Source organism: Dipodomys ordii, unplaced genomic scaffold, assembly GCF_000151885.1.
Source record: "Dipodomys ordii isolate 6190 unplaced genomic scaffold, Dord_2.0 Scaffold15, whole genome shotgun sequence".
Lineage (NCBI taxonomy): Eukaryota > Metazoa > Chordata > Mammalia > Rodentia > Heteromyidae > Dipodomys > Dipodomys ordii.
The window spans coordinates 14273371-14298653 of record NW_012267231.1 but is presented as its reverse complement, the minus strand read 5'-3'; the positions used below and the strand labels follow the sequence as shown (position 1 = coordinate 14298653).

Below are 25283 nucleotides of genomic sequence, written 5' to 3'. Positions count from 1 at the left end.
GAGGAGGAGGAAGAGGAGGAGGAGGAGGAGGAGGAGGAAGAGGAGGAAGAGGAGGAGGAGGAGGAGGAGGCAGGCCTAAAGAAGAAGTGACTCAGAGGTGGGTTTTACCTGGTCTCCTGGGAGGCGGGGCCCGGGGGCTGAGGGCGTTGGTGCCCATGATCACGTACTCGTAGCGCACGCCCGGGTTGGGCTGCTGGTGTATCATCTAGAACACACAAATGCACGTGTGTGGTTGCCCACAGTGCATGCATAAGCACCACAATGGCACACCCTTGGCACTGGGGTCCAAGGAGACCTGCACACGCTCCGGAACGCTGATGCCCTAAAGATACGACGTCCCCTTTCATAAATCTCCATTTCCACCCGGCCACTTCTATTAAGCACATTCTCTCTCTCTCTCTCTCTCTCTCTGTAAGTGCTGGTCCTGGGTGCTGTCCCTGAGCTTTGTGGCTCAAGGCTGGCTGGCACTCTACCACTTGAACCAAAGCTCCACTTCTGGTTTTTGTTTTTGGTGGTGCATTGGAGATCAGAGTCTCACGGACTTTCCTGCCTGGCCTGGCTTTGAACGGCGATCCTCAGATCTCAGTTTCCTGAAGAGCTAGGTTTACAGAGGTGAGCCACGGGAGGCCACCCAGTGTGCGAATGTATAATCTTGAATCAGAAGGAAATTAGGACAAGCGTGAAGAGTTCATCAAGTTCCTGGTGGGAAGGACAGGAGCAACGGGAGCAGAACCTGTGTGCAGATCTCCCGTGCAGATGGATGCAAGCAAGGCTCAGACCAGCAACTCTGCGGTCATACTGTCTCACTGAGGTAACAATGTTTCCACTGCAGGGACTCCATACGAACACTAGGGGGCGCGACAGCCACGCAGACAAGGGGGAGCCTGGAACTTCATTGTCCTTTAGTGTCCTGGCTGGGCCTGGGAGGTGTGCTCAGGTCTGCCCCAGGCCCTTGCCGCTGGCTCTGAGCCTCACCTGCTTTCATGTATGGAAAATGGGAGGAACACAAAGAGATAGGGTCAGGGTTAGGGACACAGGGACAAGAGAAGCCAAGTCTCCCTGGATGGCAGGAGGTACCTGGGCCCGGGCAAGTCAACCCTGGCTCTGAGACCATGAGAAATACATCACGTCAACCAATCAAGAGGACAGGCAACAAACAAACAAAACCCAACCCACAGACAACAGAATAGAAAACATGAAAAATAAACACCACCCCAGATTAACTCCAACGAGAGTTCCTGGGCCATTCACCCATGAGGAAAGCCACAGAAGGGCTGTGAAGCTGGGGAAAAAAAATGATCGCAAAGAAAGTGGCTCGTGTTTTCAGTCTGATCACACACGCCAAGTGTCACGTAGACATGCGGGCACACACACGCATGGGTGAGTGCATTCTTTTTAGCCACACACGATTGTAAACCTTTATTTCTTGTCATTTCTGTATTTCCTGATCTTTCCAGAAGGCTGGGATCCAGTGATTTCTTTCTTTCTTAAATAAGGACCTTCTCCCCAGCCCCCTCTCCCCCACCTTTTTTCTTTGAATTCTGGGCAACTTCATATTTTGATCTTCTGTAAATCACAGTTCTGCCTTCTGTGAGGTAGGGAAGTTCTGTAATATGGCTTGATATTGTTGCTCTGAGCTTTACAGCGTTATCTGGAATCTTCTAGAACCCCTGGTCCGCTATAACTGGCATTTGGATTTGCTTCCTTTTGCCACAAAAAGAACACAGGACAAGGGCGCTGATGGCTCAGGCCTGTCATCCTAGCTACTCAGGAGGCTGAGAGCTGAGATCATAGTTCAAAGCCAGCCGAGGCAGGAAAGTCAGTGAGACTCTTATCTCCAATGAACCACCAGAAAATGGGAGGTGGTGCTGTGGCTCAAATTTGTGGAGCATTAGCCTTGAGCAAAAAGAGCTCAGGGACAGGGCCCAAACCCTGAGTTCAAAACCCGACGACCAACAAAAAAAAGAAAAAAATAACATGGGAGTGATTAGCACGAACTGCCATGTACCTGGAGGAGAGCCAGTTCATGAAATAAAGGCCAGGTCTGCCTCTGATTTGCTTTACCCAGTACAACTGGTTTTAGGGGTCAGGAAACTCAGAGGTCGAATAAGCATCTGGTGACACTGAAGGTTTGTGGGCATCTTGAGAGGGGGATGGCAAACAAGAGAACCAAGCGTGGAAGCCAGGCTGGGAAGTGGAGGTCAGACAGGCTGTGTGTGAAAGGCTGCTCATGTTCTCTCCTCAGAAGCATCAGGGCACAACCTCCAGAGAACAGTCCAGAAAGATCCCAGCTCACCCCCCCCCATGCACATCTGGGATCTGATCACAACTCCCACACATATGCACATCCAGGGTCTGATCCCAACTCTCTCTCTCTCTCTCTCACACACACACACACACACATCCAGATCTCATTAGATACTCACATATACATCCAGGATCTCATTGGTGGGACCTTCAGCCAGAAAGGACTCCCCCGCTGTGCTGGAGATCTCGTTTGGCCTCTTGTAGGTGAACATGGTCCCTCCACCCTCATAGCGCCCGGGCCGGTCAATTGCCCAGTTCCCATTGATGATGGAGCGGCCAGAGCGACTCCGCAGTGCTGGAGAGGAGAGGAGACAAGCCCTCGGTTAGCCCAGGGTGGGTGTGTCACGGGCCAACTCCCTACCCCGGGTGCTGGCTCCGTCCCTCACTGCATGTCCGCTGTAACCCGCTGTGAGTGTGCCAGGCACAGAGCCGGGCCTCTGGGTCACAGTGACCCCATCATCTGATCAGGAGTGCACCCTCTCAGCTCCTCCAACCCCGTCCAGTCCCTGTGGATGTAGACATGGTTGTCATGAAGAGGAGCGGTTGGGAGAAAGCCCAATCAGAGGGCAGGACAGGAGTTAGCTGAGGAAAGGTATTGACATTTCCTAATACTAAGGAAACCCTAAGTCCTGTCCTCCACTGACAGGCTGAATCTGGCCCATAAATAGGCTCAGACTTTTTTGTTTTTTTGTCAGTCATGGGGCTTGAACTCTGGGCCTAGGTGAGCCGGTGGCTTATGCCTGTAATCCTAGCTACTCAGGAGGCTGAGGTCTGAGGATCGAGGTTCAAAGTCAGCCTGGGCAGGAAAATCTGTGAGACTCTTATCTCTAATGAACCACCAGAAAACTGGAAGTGGAGCTCAGAGTGGTAGAGCACTCGCCTTGAGCTGAAGAGCTGAGGGACAGCGCCCAGGCTCAGAGTTCAAGCCCCACAACTGACCAAAAAAAAAAAAAATCTTAAAGACACTTTCAGCAATATTTTTTTGATGGACTTCCCCAAACCAGGCCTACGTAGACAGAAGCACACTCCACCTGTGATGGCTGGTTGCCATGGCTAGTGGGAGTGTACTGCTGGAGGAATTCGGTATGCCTGCACGTATGCATGTATGAGCAGAGCACACAAGGCATACATGTACACACACATGTGCATGAATGCGTGTACACCATGAGTGCATGGATGTGCGCATACAGATATGAACACATATATGCAACCTATTCGTGCATGTATGTCTGCATGTGCATCTGTATTTGTCTTTAAGTAGTTGTATGAAGGATTTTAATCCAACATGTCAGTTTGTGAATTCTTAGTTCTATGTGTGGCAGCAGTTACATACATATACACACATGCCCCCACACACATGCATGCACACACACTATGCACAAGTGTAAATGCTTGCACACATGCATGCACATGCAAATGCACATGCACATGCATATCATACGAGACAGTGGCAACCGGTCTCATGCTGGGTCTCTTTCTGAACAGTTGAGGGATGACTTACTCTCCTCCTTTGGGTTCTGCCTTGCCTTTACCCTAAGCTAATCTCCTCCAGGACATCACACCTCCAACCCTTCCATCTCCAAGCTGGACTTCAGCTTTCTATCTGCATCCCGCCTCCCCTCCCCCCCTCCCTTTCGGGTCTTGTCTCTCTGTCTGTCTGTCTGTACTTCAGAACAGTATTTATTTGCTTATTTTAGTGCCGAAAGCAGACACACCAAGTTTGTCTGGAAGTGAAACAAAAGCAGGGAAGCCAGTCTCTCTGTGGAAGGTGGGGAGCCCAGGGAGATGGGGGGGCATAGGAGCCTCTTGGAGGGCAGGGCCTGCTCAGACCTCCTCCCTTAGGCTTTCTTTCATTGTTGGAGCAGGAGCCCAGGGAATTATGGGAGGGGTTCCCTTGTTTTCAATTCTCCCAAGAGGAAGTGGTGCTGTAGCTCAAGTGGTAGAGCGCTCGCCTTGAGCTGAAGAGCTGAGGAACAGCGCCCAGGCCCAGAGTTCAAGCCCCACGACTGACCAAAAAAAATAAATAAAATGGCACACATAAATTCTCCCAAGATCCCACATCAGACCTTCACCTCCCCTATTTCACGGACCGGATAGACACAAGACGGTATTAGTAGAAGAACAAGAAACTGGTCTATTCCTGCGACCAGTCCTGCTCCTAGCTGGACTGGTCATCCCCCAGTGGCCCGCTCCTGGCCTCACTGATCACAAGAAGCATTTCATCTGCTGTATTTGTATCTGTAGACAGGACAAAAGCTTTTAGCCAGGCTCAGGAGGATTGCTACAGAGCCTTGAAAAGCTCTGAAGAAAAGGAACTGCTTCACTGTTTCAAAAAATTTTTTTTTACTTCTAACAAGATGAGGAAGAGAGTACTCTTTTTTGGGGGAGGGGGGCTTGAACTCAGGGTCTAGTGCTGTCACTTGGCTTTTTCTCCTACCACTTGAACCACACCTCTACTTCCAGTTTTTTGGTGGTTAATGGGAGATAAAGGTCTCACGAACTTTTCTCCCTAGGCTGGCTTCTAACCTCAATCCTCAGATCCCAGCCTCCTGAGTAGCTAGGATTACAGGCATGAGCCACAATGCCTGGCTGAGAACTAGAGTCTAAAGGCTCCAAGAATATGTCTTGCACAACACTCTAGTTATTCCCAAACACTGCAAAGTACCATATGGGAAGAAAGAGGGCATGAAATTGTTCTTATTTGAAAGACATTTGTTTGGGAAAATGCTGTGTTCTCCAAGCAAAATGTTAGCTTGCTTGGTTAGAAGTTAATTACAGTATTTATTGCTTAAAGCCAGCCTGGAATTTTGGCTTGAATTCTTCCACGGCTATGACTCAGGGGGGAAATTACCTATTCAACTCAAGGCCAGTAAGCTAAATGTTGATCTGATAATTACTTGTTTTGAAAGAGCCCAAGAGATAAGCAATAAAACGGTGGCTTTCAATCCAGGAACATTATTGTGGACATAAGATTCAGGAGGAGTGATTGTTACTGAGATCAGAACTGAAGGAAGAAATAATTTAAAAGAATAAAGGGGCTGGTCACCTTGGTTCTCCAATTAATAATGCCTTTGTTCTTTTGATATCTCTGACATTTACATGCTGGTTTAATTAAAATACTTGCAGGTTGAAGTCCAGTGTAAGCAGAGAAATCATGCATTTTATATGTGGCATCCATGACTTGGGCTTTATCATCCTCACCTGTGTTTAAAAGCAAACACTAAGCTGGGCACTGGTGGCTCATGCCTGTCATCCTAGCTACTCAGGAGGCTGAGATCTGAGGATCGAGGTTCAAAGCCAGTCAGGGCAGGAAAGTCCATGAGACTCTTATCTCCAATAAACCACCAGAAAACAGGAAGTGGTGCTATGGCTCAAGTGGTAGAGTGCTAGTCTCCTTCTTGATGCGCTGGTTTTCCCAAGGGCTTTGATCCAGGCCTTTGCTTTCCTTCCTCCACACTCCTGACCATTGATCTCTCAATGTCCACCCCAGGAGACCCTCTGGACTGACCGTCCACCCTTAGCTGATATCTTGAATGCCCCTCACCTACATCTTCAAGATCACACTCCATCAAGCCCAGGTTCTTTCTCTCCCCCAACTCCTCTTCTCACATCTGTCTCTCTTTACCACTCCTCTCCACCCCCAAGAAACCTTAAAAGGAAAAGAAGAAAAGCATTTTGTCTCAATCCTGACCTCCCTAATCTCCCTCCTCCTTTTGCTGTCAAACCTCCTGCTAACACTTACTCTAGCTGCCTGACACCTGCCAGGTCCTGGGGAATGCTGGAGTTGCTGGAAGGGGGCTGACTCCCTCCCTCCCTCCCTCTTGCCCCTCCCATCCTCCCTCCCTCCCTGCCTTCTCTATTGGGGTATTGGAGATTGAACTCCAGAGCTTCAAGATTGCTAAACAATCACTTTATCATCTGAAGCACATCCTCCCCCGCCCCCAGCCCTTTAAGTGAGTATTTTGTTTTTGAGGGTTTCAGTAACTTTGCCTGGCCTGACCTTGAAGTAGAGATCTTCCTGCCTCTGCTTCTTCAGTGGCTGGAGTTATAGGTATGCTTGGTGGAGAACTGAAGCTTCTTAAACTGGGTAAAACTTTACAAACTTTAAGAAACGTAAGCCGAGCACCGATGGCTCACGCCTGTAATCCTAGCTACTCAGGAGGCTGAGATCTAAGGATTGCATGGTTCAAAGCCAGCCCAGGCAGGAAAGTCAGTGAGACTCTTATCTCCAATGAACCACCAGAAAACCGGAAGTGATGCTGTGGCTCAAGTGGTTGAGCATCACCTTGAGCTGAAGAGCTGAAGGACAGCACCTAGGCCCAGCGTTCAAGCCCCATGACCACCACTACCACCACCACCAACATAAAAACAACGACTTGGTATTCAATATTGGCTGAAATGTGCCATGTTGTCTGTCTTTTGCCAGAGAGCAGTTAGCAGAGCCCTGACAAGGGAGAAACTGAGGATTCTCTAGGGATTTGAACTTCCTTCACAGACCTTAGCACATAGAGGGTCCTCAGGAATGGGCCCCACAGTGCCTGGGCACTGGGTCTCATGTTGGACACATAGGCCCAGGGAGGGAATGTGTTTCCCTGTCCTCTCCATTGCCCATGGGGTAGGAGAACCAAAGAAGCCAAGCCTGAAGGACCAGTCAGGTGTTCATCAGCATGGAGCCAGAGGCCCCGGGGCTCTGAAGATGTGGGTGATGCCTGTCCCCCATTGTTGGGTGCCTCGGGTGCTCCTCACTCACAAGCTCTTCCCTTCTACCTCAGGACTCTCCCCAGGAGGCTGAGATCTGAGGATTAGGGTTCGAAGCCAGCAGGGGTAGAAAGACAAGATTCTTGTCAGCAACTAACCGTCAAAAAGCCAGAAGTGGAGCCATGGCTCATGTGGTAGAGCGCCATTTTTGAGTGAAAAAGTCAAGCAAGTGTGTAAGGGACCTGTTCCGAGCTTAATCCCCAAGAACTGCTGATGTCAGGCTTCTGGTTGAAGTTTTCTAGAACCTTCCATTCTGTTGTTAATGATGGGGACACCAATTTACATTTCCTTCTTCAGTAGCTCCATTCTCCTTTCTCCATCCACTCCCAGGTTTTGTTTCCTGGGTAATGGCCCCTCCCTGCAGGTGTGAGGTGATTGCCAGCCATGTATTAAATTGTGAGGGCTCCTTACACGCTTTGGATATTTCCCCTGAGCAGATCTTTGGTTCACCATGATTTTCTCTAGGTTCACATTCATTTTGTTGAGTGTTTCCCTTGGTATGTGTATGCTTTTTAGTTTGGGCTAACCCTACTCATCCATTTTTGCTCCTGGTGTTTGTATTTCTGGGGCCATGTTTGACTTTGTCTCAAGGCCAGTGTCAAGGAGCTTTTCCCCCCATCTCTGTTTTCTTCTAGGAATTTTGTGGTTTCATGTCTCACATTTCGGTTTTTAGTTCACTTTGAGTTGGCTCTTTTGTATGGTCTAAGATAAGGCTCCCATTTCATTCTTTCCTCCTTGCCTGTGAATATTTGACTCTTATTATTTTTTTAAGAAGAGAGACAATAATAGACACTAAAGGCTTAAGAACACTATTAAATACCGACATAAAATATTTGCACAAACCTTGCTTTGAAAGGTGGAAAGAAGTAATGGACCCGAGGCCATAATATGAGATGTGAGATATTCATATCCCCAGCTAGGAACATTTCGAAATACTTAGCTTTTCTGTTCCCCAAAGAAAACATTTCCTAACTGGGGCTTGGGTAAAGTTTCTCAAGCGTCTGTAGTTGCCAGCGCCATCTTGAATCCTGTGAGCCTGACAAAAGTGGACAATTCAAGTGAATGGGAGGAACTGGCCAGGACCGGACAACTCTTCTTCCTCTCACAGCCTTCCTCATTCCCCTCCCCCAACCTTCCGGTCCCATCTCCTATCCACCCTGAGGTTATCCTTTGTTCTCCAAGGTTCCAGGCATGGCATCCACAAGACTTCTAGAACATTCTATGCTCTCACCCCACTGAGTTCCAGACACCTGCTTGCCCTCTGTCCCTCTCTACTCTTCCAGCTCTGAGGGTAGCTCATGGCGCCTAGCTGGGTGGCACCAGGAATTGACTAGCACCCAAAGCTTTACAGTGTGTGTGCATGGCCCTGCCAGCCTGCGGGCACAGAGGAAAAGCTCAAGTCCAAGACAAGCTGGTTACTAAGGAGGGTGAATCAATAGCCCGGAGCCCCAGTGCACATATGGTATCAGACACAGCATATATGATATCAGACACAGACCAGAGGCCTGTGAAAGGCCCCGATGAAACACACAAGGGTTAGCTGTGAGGGCTTGAGGCGCACAGCAGCGATAGAGAAATATAAGAAACACTTGGTGGAGGGCTTCTAGCACTGGTGGGATTCTAGATCTCTCTCCTGTACTAACTCAGTGGGCCTGAACACTTGTTCCATGGTAATTCAGAACCAAGATTGGGACATGAACTCAAGAGGCACAAAAGGTGCCCGTGGCCCACCCCTGTAGTCCCAGCAACTCGGGAGGCTGAGATCTGAGGATTGCGGTTTAAAGCCAATTCGGGCAGAGAAGTCTGTGAGACTCCTAGCTTCAATAAACCAGCAAAAAACAGGAAGTAGAGGCAAGGCTCAAGTGGTAGAACAACACCAGCTTTGAGTGAAAAAGCCAAGAGAGAGTGCCAGGTTCTGAGCTTGAGTTCCATGATTGGTGTACACAGTGCATGCGTGCGCGCGCACACACACACACACACATATACACACACACAAAGAGATGCAGGACAAAGGCTTAAGGGACTAAGGAATTACCTGCACAGGTATTTCTCTTTTTGTTGTTGTTGTTGGTGGTGGTGGTGGGGCTTGAACTTGGGGCCTGGGCACTGCCCCTGAGCTCTTGTTGCTCAAGGCTAGCGCTCTACCGCTTTGAGCCACAGCACCACTTCCTGTTTTCTGGTGGTTCATTGGAGAATGAAGAGTCTCACAGACTTTCCTGCCTGTGCTGGCTTTGAACTGAGATCCTCAGATCCCAGACTCCTGAGTAGCTAGGATTACAGATATGAGCCACTGGCACCTGGCCACAGGAGAGTCTTTAAGTCACCTCTCTATGTCCCTTGGCCTCATGACCAAGGTGGTCTCCCGGCTGCCAGGTACAACCTGGCTCTGGGAAGATGCTACATCAATAGGGCCCTGGGTCCTAATCATTTGCACTACTTTTTTTTTGGGGGGGGGAACCTGTAATTGTGAGCTGTTTTCTTTTTAACGGTTTTCACTTGTTTGAGCACATATTTCTTAATTAAAACTGAAATAATACAGTATTATTCCTCCCCACTGTCTGTGAAGCTATAATTATTTCAATAAAAAAATTAGTTCAACTCTACAGAAAATGTGTGTGTGTGTGTGTGTAAATGAAGTTGCTAGGAAACTTGCTGAACAAATTGGAGGAACATGTTTCCTTCTTGGAAAGCTTCACCGAGCTAAAAGAAAATGTCATGACCCCAAGTCATAGTCCAGGATGCCAAGCCTTTATTAAAAACCATCCGAGACCTCAGAGGCGACTGGTGAAAAACCAGACCGATCCAAACCTATACTTTAATAGATTCTACTAAGTTCTATAGTACAAGAAGAAGGAGAAGGAGAAGGAGAAGGAGAAGAGGAGGAGGAGGAGGAGGAGGAGGAGGAGGAGGAGGAGGAGGAGGAGGAAGAAAAGCCTTGCGCCAATGGCTCACATCTGTAATCCTAGCTACTCAGGAGGCTGAGATCTGAGGATCACAGTTCAAAGCCAGCCCGGGCAGGGAAGTCTGTGAGACTCTTATCTTCAATAAATCATCAGAAAACCAGAAGTGGCGCTGTGGCTCAAGTGATAGAGCGCTAGCCTTGAGCTGAAGACCATACATAAGTCCTGTGTAACTGACTTTCATCCAACATGTGGTTTTTCACTCTCTCCTCATAGCTCACTTACACACCTCCTTAAAGAGATGGGCCTTAAGTGAGGTACCTCCTGGTCCCTCGGCCCCTTGGAAGGGCATCTGTACCCTGTGAAGTGAGGTTCTGGTCTTTTGGTATCAGTGAGAAAAAATGTCAGCTAACCAGGGAATGAATGCTGGATTTCCCTTCTCTGAATCCCGATTCTCACAGCGGCCTCTGAGCCTCCAGATCTCTGTGTTCGCATTCAATGCTCACTTTGCTGTCATGATTGCTCTTCTTTAGGCGATTATTCTGGGCTTCTCTGGGAATGTTGTGGAATTATAATGCCAGGGGAGCGACTTGTAGAGTTTACTCACTTAAAAGTATTTGAGGGTATGAATGATCACTGGGTTAGCCATTTTCTCATGGTCTCCACTGGGACACGAGTAGAGTTTTCAGTGCTAGGACAAAGTTGGCACATGGTGCCATGCTATGCCTCCTTACTCCCATGGCTTCCCTCTAGCTGGCCTTGGGTGGCAGAGCTACCCTGGGACTCAGGAATCCCTGGCTCTCTCCACCTGTCCCCCCAGCACAAAAGAAGAGCCAGAGGTCCAGAGCAGAGCTGTGGGGCATGGCCAAGGGCTGCCTTCCGGCTCCTATAGCTCTCTGCAGAGTATACATCTTCTCCTCAGTCTCTAGCCCTGGGAAGGGGTGAGGGGAGAGGGGAGGGATGTCCGGAAGTATTTTGAAGGATGGATTGGAAGAATCCTTCCAGCAAGAAGAGCTCCAAGACTTCGATTCTCAATTCAGTTGAGATTAACAGGGGCTTTGATGTTAGATGTGTGTTCAGGTATGTGCACACGTGCCCGTCTCCGTTATCCATCTTTGGCTTGGCTGTTTTAGAACACTCATTTGTATAGGTTAACACTCTGGCATTTTGTTGCTCTTAAAGTAATGGGGAACGTGGGGCCAGCGGAGGCTCGGGTCAGGGTTCAGGAGCACACATGATCAGGTACACATTTGGGAGAAGACCCCAGCCAGGAGTGTTTCTCCCTCTCCTCACCCCACCAGGCCTTCCTAGGTAGGAGACTTTGTGGTGAGGACGTAAGATATGGGGGAGAGGAAGGCCTCTCAGAAGGGGAGCTCCTGGGAACGTGACACATCCACCCAGGCCATCTCTCTGTCCTGAGATGGACACTGTGATCCTGACCATACCCTGGGCTTTCCTGCTGCATTGTGGGTAAAGACCTATGTAGTGAAGGAGACGTTAGATAACTACACTACACCACTCAGAACCGCCCATCCCCACACTCAGAGATCCTCGGCCCAAATCAGCCTTAAACGGTCCCAACCCAGCCCAGGACCCCGAGCTCCTGCTGCTTGTTCCCTCTCTGGTGGCCATGCGAATCAACCTTTACCCGCTTCAGTATTCACTTGCCTGTGTCAGAACCTAGAAGGGCGTGGTTGAGATGTTAAGAAGCTGCCAGCTGCCAGCAAAGAGACACACAGAATTAGAAGACAGGACTGACCAAAGGAGAGTCCTGCAGTCAGCTGAGTTTGAGTTGGGCCTAGATTGCATCTTCACGTTCTAGAACAGTAAACAGCTCCCACTACTAATGATTATGACGTGCTTTCCTAGCTCAGAAAGGGAGAAGGTCTCAGCTGAGTCCTTATTCCCAAGAATAAGGAAATGGATCTTTTTTCCCTCCCATCTGCCCCTCTTAAATTTGGGGATTTCTTAAAATCTTGTTGCATGCTGATCTCCAGTTCCTGTGACTATTTGTGGAAACAGGGGTACAGAAGAAGCCCCTTGATTCTCTATTCATGGATAGAAATGTCCAACTGAACAACTTAAAGGAAGGGAGGGAGACAAAGAAATGGCAGGGTAGTTATTCCAAGATGTTAGCATTTTACTCTTAAAAGTAGAGTTTAAAAAAGTTACAGGGAGCTCACGGGAGGAGGGCGAGGGAGGACCTTAAGGTTATTCAGCAGGTAACTTAATAGGAGAGTTATTATTTTTAATTATGAAGGTTTTAATTTCCTCTTTTTTCCTTCATTATTTCTGCTAATAAGCCTGTCATCTGGGCTCGGACTGATTGTAAAAGTTTGGGAAAAGGTTTTATGAGCTGGAACAACAGTTTTACACGTTCGCGATTTGGTTTTCAGTTTAATGAATCAAACACCATGTGGACTCTCTTTACAAATGAGGGCACGGCCAGGCGTCAGTGGCTCATGCTCATAATCCCAGCTACTCAGGAGGCTGACATCTGGAGGATGGTAGTTTGAGGCCAGTGTTGGCCTTGCATTGCTTTTTTTTTAATTTTGGGGGGCTGGTGCTCTACCACTTGAGCCACACCTCCAGCTGCATTTGTTTTGCTTGCTAATTTGGAGGTGGAGTCTCAGGGGCTTTTCTGTGGCAAGGCTGGCTTTGAATCTTGAGCCTCATATCTCAGCCTCAATGCACATCTGCTGAACAGCTTTTTATACAAGGGCAGGGACACATCGGTGGCCAGTGGGCTCTTTCCCACCTTCAATGTGACAAACAAAAGCGCCCCAAATCACGTGGGACATAAGACATGCTAACCGTATCATGAGAAAAATGTGACATGGAGGTCTGGCTGGCAGGAGCCATGCCCAGCAGTATAACACACTCTATAGCAGTTGTAGCCCAGTACTCTGGGTAACTCAGAAAGGAGCAGAGCCGTGGGACAGACCTCGGATCAGCATGAAGACAAAGCACTCCCTAAACATGCCACTGCAAAGCAGGTGAATTATTCAATTGATGGAGACTGGAATTTGGCTCAGTGTCAAGCAACATTTACATTCTGGTATTTATAGTATAGGTGAAGTTCTTGGATTAAATCTACCCTCTTATGGCTCTTTCTTGTCCTCCATCCCTCATTGATTGATTGATTGATTGATTGGTTGGTTGATTGATTTTCAGGCCTAGGGTTTGAACTTGCGGGCACTCTACTGCTTGAGCAGCCTCCAGCCTTTTTTCACTTTGTTATTTTTGAGATAGGGACTCACTTTTTGTTTGGTCCAACCTGGATCGTGATCCTCTTATTTTACACTTTCCATGTAGCTGGGGTGACAGGCTTGCAAACATAATACCCAGCCTATTAGTTGAGATGGGGGATTTCCTGAAGGGTTTTTTTTTCCCCCTCCAGGCTGGCCTAGGACCATAATCCTTCTGGTGTCAGCCTCCTGGGTTTCTGGCATTACTATAAGCGCAAACAACTGGCACCCAATCTTCCTCTTGCATATAAATACTTCAATCATAATCTCTCTGTCCCTCTCCTTCCACTTCTCCATCCCTGCAAATTCACACTCAGTCATTTTAACCTTGGACATCACATTATTTAAACATCTCAACTTTTTCCTCCATCTAGAAAGCTGCTCAACCAATAAAGTTTGCAAATTAGAGAGAAGCCATGACACTTCTTGAATTGGGCTTTATAATTCTTGTTTCACGTTTATATGCTTAAAAGTAAATCCATCGCAGTTTATTTTTTAAGAATACAGAGCTTCAAAAATGACTGCCAAACCTGTAACTCTCAGACGATGTAACACACTGGCGGGTGGTGTGTGTCCAGAATTATCCATTTCGGCTCAGTATGTTTTTATGTTGGATTTCTTACCTTATACAGTGACATTAGTGAACTGAGCCGGCCGAACAATGCCAAACTTTGATATTTTTGCTAAAATAATTTTTACAACATCTTATTAAGAGAGAAGCCAGTGAGATAAACTGCCAATCATTTAAATAATATTAGATTGAACTTTTCCCCTCAAATAACAGGACTGGAGAAGGGAAAAAAAATCCTGGCGTACAAAAGGAGAATTCAGAGTTCAACAACAGATTCTGGGGTTCTAAAGTCTCTCCCCCCCTTTTTTATTTGGGTCCAGCCAGGGGCCTGAACTCTGGGCCTGGCGCTGTCCCTCAGCTCTTCAGCTTAAGTCTAGCACTTGAGCCATAATATCACTTCCCGCTTTTTTTTCTTCTGGTTATGTGGTGCTGAGGAATTGAACCCAAGGCCTCATGCATGCAAGGCAAGTACTCTACCACTGAGCCACCTTCCCAGCCCCTCCCCTCTTTTTTTTTTTGTGCTGGTTTTGGGGCTTGAACTCTGGGCCTGGGGACTGTCCCTGAGCTTCTTTTGCTCATGGCAAGCACTCTTTACTTGAGTCACAGAACCACTTCTGGCTTTTTTGAGTAATTTGTTGAGATAAGAGTCTCAAGGAGTTTCCTGCCTGAGCTGGCTTCGAACCATGATCCTCAGGATCTTAGCTAGGTTGACAGGTGTGAGCCACTGGCACCTGGCTAGGTCTTGATTTTTAAATTTCAATTTTCAAGCAGACTCAAGGAGCAGAGCACCGGCCCAGCCTGTGAGGCTCTGGGCTCAAACTCTAGTACTACCCAAGAATTTAAAAAATAATAAAAGAAGAATAAGTACTGGGTGTAAGTACTAGGTGGGAAGTGCTCTCACTCCTGGAGTCTCCTTCCTTCGCAGCCTGCTCTCCTGTCTCCATGCAGGTTCTTCTATGTGGCACCTGATTTCTAGAACCTTCCTCAGCCAACCCCTCGCATACATGTCTTCTTGCTTTGCAACACAAAGCTAACTCCAGGCAGTGTCTGAACACCACTGGGCTCACACAATGCCCGGAAGGCCATTTTTCCCCACGGGAGGCAGGCAGCACATGAGTCTGTGAGTTCCTAAAAATATAAAACGGAAACATGCGGACTATCTTTTGCTATGAAAAATAACACGCAAACCCCTCACATGGAAAACTCGGCTTTCTGCCGCCTTGGTGGGTTCCCAGATTTGCCAGGACAAAGATAACCATTTCCTGCTTTAGTTGGCTTTGTCTGCCGTCCCTTCCTGCCCCGGCCAATAAAGCCAAGTGCAGTTAGTGTGGGTGGCGTCTGCTCAGGTGGGAGGGAAGAGCTGTAGAGTGTGGAGGTTGTGGCCGCCGTGGTCTTCTAGTCCTGCTAGCCAAAGAGGCATAATCCATGGTCTTTCACTGTAGCCATTGGCTGCTGCATAGCCAATGGCAGAGCAGGGAACTTGGACACCTCCCTCTTCAGGGTAGCATCTTTGGAACTAGATTGCCTGCTTCCTAGCCCCATCTTACAGAACAGGCTCAGAGAGGTGATGGAAGTTGCCATGGTTACTCAGCAGGAAGGAGGAGGTAGGAGACCCCAGGGATAACCAGTCTTCAAGGATTTTTAGGTAAAGAAAACATTAAGATCATTGCCTAGAGCCAGACTCACACTTGTAATCCTAGCTACTCAAGGTGCTGGGATCTGAGAATCAAGATTCAGAGCCAGCCTGGGAAATAAAAATCCAAGGGACTTTTGTTTCCAGCTAACCAGCAGAAAGGAAGTGGAGAAACGGCCCAAGCGGCAGAGCATCAGCCGTGAGCAGAAAAAGCCAAGTCAGAGTGTGAGGCTTTAGTTCAGGGTCCAGCCCAGAATCACACCCACACATGCATGCACACGTGCACGCCCATCCACACCGAGACAAAACATTGCCTGGCATATAGTGGGTGCTAAGAAATAAAAGTGGATATTGTTCTTTAAAGGCTTTAAGAAATGGCTCCCCTGGGTCATTTCTTTAACTGATTTGTACACAAACGTAAGTCAAACATTGGCCAAAATTTCATTTTTTAATGATTGCTTTTCATGGATGGAATGCAAAGAGCCTGAAAATCCAGAAGAAGAAAGATCAACAAAGATCTCCCTTTGCAGGAAGATGAGTTAAAGACAGCCTTCCAGGAAGAGAAGAGGGGAAGAGTGCGGTCAAGAATCCAATGTATATTGTACAAAATTAAGGGAAGAGGCAGGTTGGGGAGGGGTGGGTGGGCATGTTGAAAGGGGTGGCGCTGATCAAGCTAGATTGTATATGGTATTCATAAACTTCTTAGTGAAAGGACAACTCTTTTGGACAACTACTTAAAGATGAAAGGGAAAAGACATCCAATATGGATGAATGTGTGCTTGAAGTAACTGTGGAAGGTTCTAGAAGGTTCTAGAGTGCTTGCGATTAACGTGAAAATTCTAGAGCGCGTCATTGCTGTTTAGGTGAAGGTTCTAGAGTGTTTGAATGCTATGCAAGGGAGTGTTCTATGCCACGAATGTGAAGGTTTTAGAGCATGTGGCTACCATAAATGCAAAGGCTATAATACCAGGCAGATGAAGTGGACAGGAGGAAGAATGGCTTCTGCTCTCGACTTCCAGGGACGATGCGAGGGGACTACGCATGTCACCAATGCCACTCCAATAGAACCAAGACTTGCTGACCTCCTGGGTCTCCACAGAGCCCCACGCTGCTGAGCCTCACCTGGGCTGTCATGCTCGGATTTTATAACCAAGTTATTGTTAGGAACAGCAGTGGCTGGTTTACATGTACAGCTCTTAAGCATTTAGCTGTAAGAAGGATTTTTGTTTTGGTCTGTCATAGAGCTTGAACTCAGGCTGGGCGCTGTCCCTAAGCTCTTTTTGCTCAAGGCTAGCACTCTACCATTTTGAGCCACAGTGCCCCTTCTCGTTTTCTGGTGGTTCATTGGCAATAAAGAGTCTTCATAGCTTTTCTTGCCCAGGTTGGCTTTGAGCCACAATCCTCAGATCTCAGCCTCCTGAGTAGCTAGGATGTCAGGTATGAGCTACTGGCGCCTGGCAATTATTATTATTATTTTTTTTTAGTTGGTTGTGGAGCTTGAACTCTGGGCCTGGGCGCTATCCCTCAGCTCTTCAGCTCAAGGCGAGTGCACTACCACTTGAGCCATAGCGTCACTTCCAGTTTTCTGAGTGGTTTATTGGAGATAACAGTCTCAGAGACTTTCCTGCCTGGGCTGGCTTTGAACTGCGATCCTCAGATCTGAGCCTCCTGAGTAGCTAGGATGACAGGTATGAGCCACTGACGCTGGCTAATTATTATTATTATTTTTAATTTGCTCCAAGTTTAAATCAAAGGTCAGGCAGGCCAGGCAGTATGAAGGTACCCCGGTGACATACATATCTTAGTCCCTCTGCACAGCCCTGGAAGATTCCATCACTGGCAGCGACGGACACTTTCCCCAGGAAGATGGCCTCACTTACCCAGGTAGTTGTTACTCTTGTGCATCTCCGTGACATTGATTTTTGTGGCTCCCTGGGGAATCTCCACCACGCGGTGGTAGCCCAGGCTGGTGAGGGCGTGGTTAAATACACCGGAGACCACCTGGCAGCCTGTATTGTCACCCCCGCAGACACCGCACTTGTCCATGACTTTGTGAGAGCCCAGGTAGTCATCACAGCCGACGCTCTGCAGAGGGACAGAAAAGGCGCTTGTGGCACAGATCGGGGACCGAAAGGGCATTTGTGGCACACAGATTGGGAGCACTGGGAGAGGAGTGAGTAGGGATGATTGCAGATCTCCGGCGACATATCTGGTTTGCAAAGGTGGGGAAGGGGAGTTTTGCAAATGCCCATTGGATTCTGGGAAGTCCATTGGATGCTGGGAAGGAGGGAGGGGATGCTCCTGTGCTGGCTGGGAAATTTCTCATGAAGAATCTCTTTGGCACCATGAAAAGCAGCAGGCCTTCATTTGAGATTGCCCCCCACCCCCAACAGCCCCATTACCATGTTCTGTTCTGAAACCACACACAACACATAGTGCACAGTGAAGCGGCCCTCAGAGCCGGAGCCCATGTCTTAGAAAATCAAATCCAGTGGGCTGAGATTTGGATCTGTCCTGGCACTAAGGCTTTTGCCTAGTTACCACCAAGCACCCAGTGGAAGCAAAAAGCCCACAACAGGATGGTAAGCATCTAAACAATGGAAGGGGGCCTGGTGGGTCAGGCTCACTTGAGGGGCCTTGTTGACACGGGGCCTACAAGTGTTGTCTGGATGAGGAAATACCGGGATTACAGGATTTTCCACTGGGTGGTGGCAATAAGGAAAGATGCGTGAACTCAGATGATATTCTACAAGTTGAGACGTACACTCGCTGATTCAAAGACTGGTCTGGAATTTCAGACCGCAACGCATCTTGGGCCACGTGGCAAGCAGATCCCAGACCCAGGCCACCATGGATCTGTCCACATGGGGCCTTTGGTCAAAACCTGTAGGCGGGACTCGTGTTTGATTGGCATCTCTCTGCAGCAACGGCACTTCTGCGATATTGCTTCCATATTTGCAACCCAAGCCCGCCAGGCACAAATGGCCTCTGGTTGTCAGAGAACAGCATCTCAATGCGTCCATCTCCATCCAGTCAGCCTTTCCACATGCCTAGCTGGCTACGTATTGCTCCTCCCACATGTATGTCTAGCCTCTGCCCCTCCATTCCAGGCACATTTTCTTTTTAAAGCAGGAAAGAAAGGCAAATGTCTTCTAGGCACGAGTTCCGCGTGCCTCTGCCCTGAGTTCTCCATGGCTTTGAATCAAGCAGGGCATCTGCAAGCCTAAGCCCCCACAGCCAGGTTCTAACTGATTTCAGAAGATGCCTGTGGATGTGGGTGTCTCTGATGGGGAAGCTGGACAGAATCTTCCTCCTCCCCACCCCCCACCTGTTAAGATGCTCCGTCCCCACCTTCCGTCCAACCTCTAGTCTAATCCTGTTAACCATAGTACAACTGGTTCCACACTGAACTCATTCTGTTTAAGGAAAGAGGAAAAAATAAAAGAAGACATGCACCAAGCCACGTGGTTTTTCATTCTGGGGCTGAAACACAGGGCCTCACACATGCTAGACCAGCGAGCTGCGACTTGAGCTCTGCCCTAGCCCTTGTGTTGGATTTCATTGTGAGATTAGGGTGTCTCACTAACCTTGCCCAGGCTGGCCTCAACCTCTCATCCTCCTACCTCTGTCTCCTGTGTAGCTGAGATTACAGTATGCGTATTGCATACATGCGTATTGCTTGGCTCATTTAATTATTTTTTCTTGAAGGGGAGCAGTGCTGGGGTTTGAACTCATGGCCTTGCACTTGCTAAGCAGGTACTCTACCACTTCAGCCAAGTTCTTAGTCCTTCCCTTCCTTCCGCTACTACCATAGCCTAAACTCAAGGCCTCACAATTGCTCAGCTTGCTTGTGCAGAGCTAACCCTCCACCACTTGGGTCATGGCTCCAGCCCAGCTTTTTGCTAGTTAATGAAGATGGATCCCCTTGACTTTTCTGCCTGGGTTTTGAATCTCGAGCCTTTGACCTCAGCCTCCTGAGCAGCGAGGATGACCACAGTGAGCCGTGAGCCACCCATGCCTGGCTTCTGTGTTACTCTCTTTAAAGCAGTTGCGGTCTCTCTGCAAACACCCTGCCTTTGGACAAGCACCGCCCATGGAGCTTTGTGGGAACCATTTGGGATGACAGAGAGAATGGGGAGCCAGGCAGCATGGCTGCAGTTCTGGCTCAGTTTCTGGTTTACTGTGCACGGCTGGACGGCTCCCTGAAAATAGTTCATGACCCTCCAGCACGCAGTGTGCTCAATTCTCAGCAAATGGGACCCGAGGGGTGACTTCACAGTGGTGTCCTGTTTCCAAATGCCATCTGTGGGCACAGACGGGGCACTGGCACCCCCTCCCCCAATACTTGAGTTCTTGTAAGTTCTGGAATTTGGACATATCAATACACCGTCCTAAGCCTCCCTTGAGGTCCTCTGTGCCTGGGTGGTGCATGTCCATCTCTTCTGATCGTGGGAAGATCAAGTAAGTGAACTTGGGAGCAGCTTAGTGGCTGGCTGCCACAGGGTGATTTCTCTGGAAAATGCTGGCTCTTAGCGGCTGGTCTTCATAGATCTGATTCTGTCTGGCACGTGTTTTTGGGAATGTGTGTACAGGGGCTTGAACTCAGAGCCTGGGCACTGTCCTCTAGCTTTTTCTCTCAAGGTTGGTGCTCTACCATTTAAGACATACCTCCACTTGTACTTGTTTGTGGCTAATTGGAGATCAGTATCTCATGGACTTTTTCTGCTGGGGCTGGCTTTGAACCACGATCCTCAGCCTCCTTGAATAGCTAGGATGACAGGTGTGAGCCACTGGCACTGACATGTAACTGTACCAACATGTAACTACACAGGCCACCCTGATTTCTATGATGTTTTCTACTCTTTCTCAGTAAGAAACATCCTCTTATCCTGGACAAACTCAGAGAAGTTTGGAGAGAGCCAAAGGCCCATGAAAGTGTCTGCTCATGTTGTTTCTCTGTTCTTACAGTGCCCAGACCCTGCAGTTCACAAGACCTATTTCTTGCTGTGCTTGGATAATAATCAGAGATCCTTAGTAGTTTCCCAGTGACTTTCTTCCTTCTTTCCTCTTTCCTTTCTTTCTTTTTTCTTCCTTCCTTCCTTCCTTCCTTCCTTCCTTCCTTCCTTCCTTCCTTCCTTCCTCTCTCCCTCTTTCTTTTTTCATTTCCCTTCCCTACCCTCCCTCTCTCTTTTCTTCCCTCCCTCCCTCCCTCCCTCCTTCCTCCCTTCCTATCTTTCTTTTTCTTTCTTCCTTAATCTGTCTTAGGAACATTTTACATGTTACCAGCCATCACAGGAGCAATCGTTCCTGAATTAACTCCACTTGTGTGCCAAAATGAACCCACGTGAAATGTCCTGAGGGAAATGAGCAACTGGATGACATATCTGGTGGTGAAGTTCACAAGGAGGAGGCCTCTGTCCGTCAAGGTAGGGGAGGCTGGCTGGTGCCAGGAGTTCAGATGGTGGTGGGTACAAGGCCTAATGGGAAGCAGATGTTTTGTCCTGGGCTGGACAGCCCCAGCAGGTATAATGATCATACTGTTACAGCAGCCAATTTACTTCTACCCATGCTGAGCAATCTCACGTGGAGGCTCAAACTTTCTCTGATGGCAGTTTTGTTGAAAGCACCCCTTGCTCATGATAGATTTCCTTGTCGTGTTACAGTTAGGAATATAGATCAAAACCATCCTTCTTGGAAAGCCATTTAGCAAATACGTGCTGCTCGAAGGACCTGATTCTTCTAGGAATTCACATGAAGGAAAAGATAAGAACACAGGCCCACCATGTGCTAGGAGGGAGCTTGTTCTCAAGACCCTAATTGCTAGTGAAACTTTGGAAGCCAGGCTCTGGTGGCTCACACCTATCATCCTAGCTACTCAGGAGGCTGAGATCTGAGGATCACGGTCTGAAGCCAGCCTGGGCAGGAAAGTCTGTGAGATGCTTATCTCTAACTAGGCACATGCGCACGCACGCACACACGTGCACACACACACACACACACACACACACACACACACACACACACAGTGGAGCTGTGGTTCAAGGTGGTAGAATACTACCACCTGTCTCTGTAGCAAAAGGAGCTAAGGGACAGTGCCCCCAGACCCAGAGTTCAAGCTTCAGGACTGGCCATAAATAAATAAATAGGGATCAGCCTAAACCTTCTACACAGGGAGATGGTTAAATGATACACAGCAGCTATCTGGGGGAAATGCTGGATGGATCTTTCCCTCCAGTGGTGGTTGCATTGAAGTCTAACACCTGAGCTTGCACAAGTGACCCCTTGGTGTTGTTCGGTAAGTGTTCCGGGGTCTCAACCCTGTGCAACGTGATATTAGGCGCAGCGCGTGTGAAGGGGAAACAGACAAGGTTCCAGCTTTGGGGCTAAGCCAGGTGTCCACAAACCACATCATTCAGGCCGAAGCTGGCTGGTCTGTTGCCTGTGTCTGTAAAAACGGACTTAACTGGCACACGGACTGGTGATCATCTGTTTGTATATTATCTCTGGACAACAACAGCGGGGCTGACCAGCTCCACGTGGGCAATGGGGTCCACAAAGCAGGAAATATTTGTGATCTGGTTCCTTTATAAAAAAAAATGTTGCCAAACCTTGTCTAAATTGAAGACAGAAACAACGAAACCACTCTGCTATAGTTGGCAAATGTGGCGCCGACACAGAATTCCATGCGGCCGAGACAGAGGCTTGGGGAGGTATACCTCAGTTTACCCTGCGTCATCCTCGCCTCCTTTGCTCTGTCCCACATTGACTATTAGAACACAGAGATCAGCTTCCAGCACAGCACACTACAATTGTTTTTTTTTTATCTTTGGAGCAGGAGAAGCATGCGTGCAGGACTCAACTTGCTAAAGTGAGAGGAAGAGAACATTTTGGCTGAAGGAATGCCTAGAAAGGGACCCCACTCCCCACTTTCCACCTTTTCTTCTTCCTCCTAGCTGGCTCTGTGAATACTTTCTTCTGGAGGTGGTCCTATGTATTGTGGAAGGCAGCTATGCTAACCACTACACCACTAATGCCCGTCCAAGGTCCTGTGCATTATGGGATGGCAGTTACCTTGGCAACCTCCTCTTGCCCCCAAGGGGCTAAACAAGAAAGTCCCAGACTTTACTAACCATTGCCTTTGGGTGCAGTCCCCACTCCGGCCTCGGGACAATTGAGGGGTGCATGATAGAAAGCTTGAAGACAATGCTACAGAAGTGCAAAAGCTGTCTCTGTAGACCTCAGAGAAAGCAAATGGGCAAATAAAACATAATGATCTAATTACAAATGGCTCCTGGGCTGGAGGCATGGCTCAAGTAGAATGTCCACTGTGAGCAAGAAAGCTGAGTTCAAGTCCTGGTACTGGCCAAACCAACCTGATCCAGTCCAATCCAAACCACAAGCAAACAAAGCAAGAAATAGTTCCTTGGAACTGCCAGCAAGTTACTGTTCTCTGAGATGGCCTCTGGTTGGCTTCAGCGTTGAGTGGTGCAATGCTTAGTATACAGTAGACACTGTGATTTGCTGAACAGAATCTCTGCAGCTTGAGGAATCAAGAGGTCGTGATGAAACCGAGTTGGGTTTGGAACTGCATTGTTGCCTGTGGCACCCTGGTGGGTGCCACATGGCTTTGGGAGAACAGAGCTAAAACCTTGATGTGTCAAGTCCTGCCATGCTTCAGGTGTGGAAGTTTGCTTCATGGAGACACAATTAAACTGGAACCAGAAACCAACAGGGAGAAACAACAATAACAACACCCAAATCCAAACTGTCATTCATTTGACAAGAAGACGGGACCCTGGGAGAAATGTTGGCTTTCTTAATGAAGAGAGTCTGCAGAATAGAAGGTGGCTTTTACTCACATTCCAGGCCTCACCCCGACCCTAGGGACCTTCCCAGGACCCCATGGGGGGCATGGGGTTTGCCCACCTGCAGACGAATTTGGGCAGGAATCAGCAGTGGAAACGTCTGTGAATCTGAGGAGTTCTGACTAGCCAGTGTTTCATTTCTAAGAGAATTATTGCCTTCTTTTTCCCCCCTGCATTAAAAAATTAATGTACTTTATTGTTATTATAGAGGTGATCAGAGGAATTACAATCACATGAGTCAGGTAATGAGTACATTTCCTTTTGTACAGTGTCTTCTGTTCCCTTTTTCTCTCCCAGTCTTGCCCTGGTCCCCGTCTCCACCCAGAGTTATATAGTTCATTTTCATCAGTGTCCTGTGAGCTCTGCTGCTGCACTTTTTCCACACTTTTCCCCTTGAGTTCTGTGCCCTTCCCTGACCCTCCCAAAGATATACATGTGAATATACCATACATAAGGGAAAGAAGACAGAAACGGCAAAAAATAAAAACAAAAAAGTATTTTATTATTTTATATAAATATGAAGACGCATTTAAGCCTTGGGCCTTTGTGATTCTCTCCTAAGGTATCACCTCTTGGTCTCACTGGGTGTATCTAGAATCCTGTATAATTTATCATATCCCAGGGTGTTTTAGATCTAACTTCCACATATCAGAGAGAACATGCGCAGTTTGTCTCTCTGAGCCTGGCTTACCTCACTTTACATGGTTGGTTCTAGTTCCATCCATTTCCCTGCAAATGACTTTATTCAATTCTTCCCAATGGCTGTGTAAAATCCCATTGTGTATAGGTGCCACATTTTTTGGAATTACTCATCTATCGTGAGGCTTCTGGGCTGTTTCCATATCTTGGCTATTGTGAGTAGTGTGTACTGCCTTCTTCTTGCCAGTCATCTTTCCCTGGAAAATAGGGGCACCCTGAACCCCAAAATTTCATCATCTGATCTCCTGAAGGATGGGAAGGGGCAGGGGAGAGCGCCATGCTTTGACTTGGTTTGATAGTAATTATTCCAGGATAAACAGTTGGAATCCGTGTTTTTGTACAGTAGCGGAGACTTCGGAATTCTTCTGGTTTTTTAAAAAAAGTGTGTTTTATTTAAAAAACACTTTCAAAATGATCTTCTTTAAGTACAAAGAAGCTTCAAGTCTCTATTTTACTTTTAAAAATCTAAGCCTGGGTCTGGCGTGGTTGCACATGTCTATAATCCCAGGTACTCAGGAAGTGGAAACTCAGCTCAAAGCCAGCCTGGGCAAAGAGTTAGTATGACACCCCCATCCCAATAAACTGGGCACGGTGCCTCAATTGCCAGCAAGACCTGAGGCATAGGACTATCCTACGAGGTTGGCCCTGGTGGAAAACAACATGGGAGTCTGTTTAAGAAAAGCAACGCCCCTCCCGGGGGGGAGGGTCCCTCTCCCTGAAGATCACTAACACCTATGGGGGCCCAGGCCAGCCACCTGTCTTCCTTCTGTACCCACAATGGACCAGGGCAGTCCAACTGGTCCTTGTGAACACAGTATCGCTATACCCTTGCCTGTGTTCCAACCCTAGCCCTCTGCCCCCGGCCCCTGCGTTGTGCCCTTGTGCCTGCCCCACTGCAGTGACCGTGGGCTCCATGGCCGCCTCTCTGCCATCTCCAGTTGCCTGCCTGTGCCTGTCCGCTTGCTTCTGAGACCGTATTTCAGCCGCCACCCATAGCCCCTCAAATGCCCTTCTCCAGCCACATCTAAAAAGCACATCTAAAAAGTCACTGATTTACCTAAGCTTTTAAGCATTTTCTTGAACATTCTGGAACATTCTGGAAACATGGCCTGAACATTTTGCCCACAACTGTTTTTGTTTTTGTTTTTTGGGTGGGGGATACCATTTCCTAAGAACACTGTAGTAAGGATGTCATGTCTTAATAGCTGAACAGGACCCTGCGTGTCAGTGCACAGCTTGAATCTCAATGTCCACACCTTTCAATGCTCAGCCACCATCTCCTGTCTCTAAACCAGCTGTTTG

The 25283-nt window shown here is 48.1% G+C and overlaps 1 protein-coding gene across 1 annotated transcript in view; it reads right to left on the bottom strand.

Annotated features, from left to right (window-relative positions):
- Thsd4 (thrombospondin, type I, domain containing 4) overlaps nt 1–25283 on the bottom strand; it is a 167472-nt gene that overhangs the window by 13807 nt on the left and 128382 nt on the right. Inside the window, exons 6-8 of the mRNA XM_013011913.1 lie at nt 17298–17502; nt 2427–2602; nt 109–205 (exon numbers count right to left, since the gene is read on the bottom strand). Of these exons, the coding sequence (XP_012867367.1) occupies nt 109–205; nt 2427–2602; nt 17298–17502 (478 nt within the window). The remainder of the gene's footprint in view (nt 1–108; nt 206–2426; nt 2603–17297; nt 17503–25283) is intronic.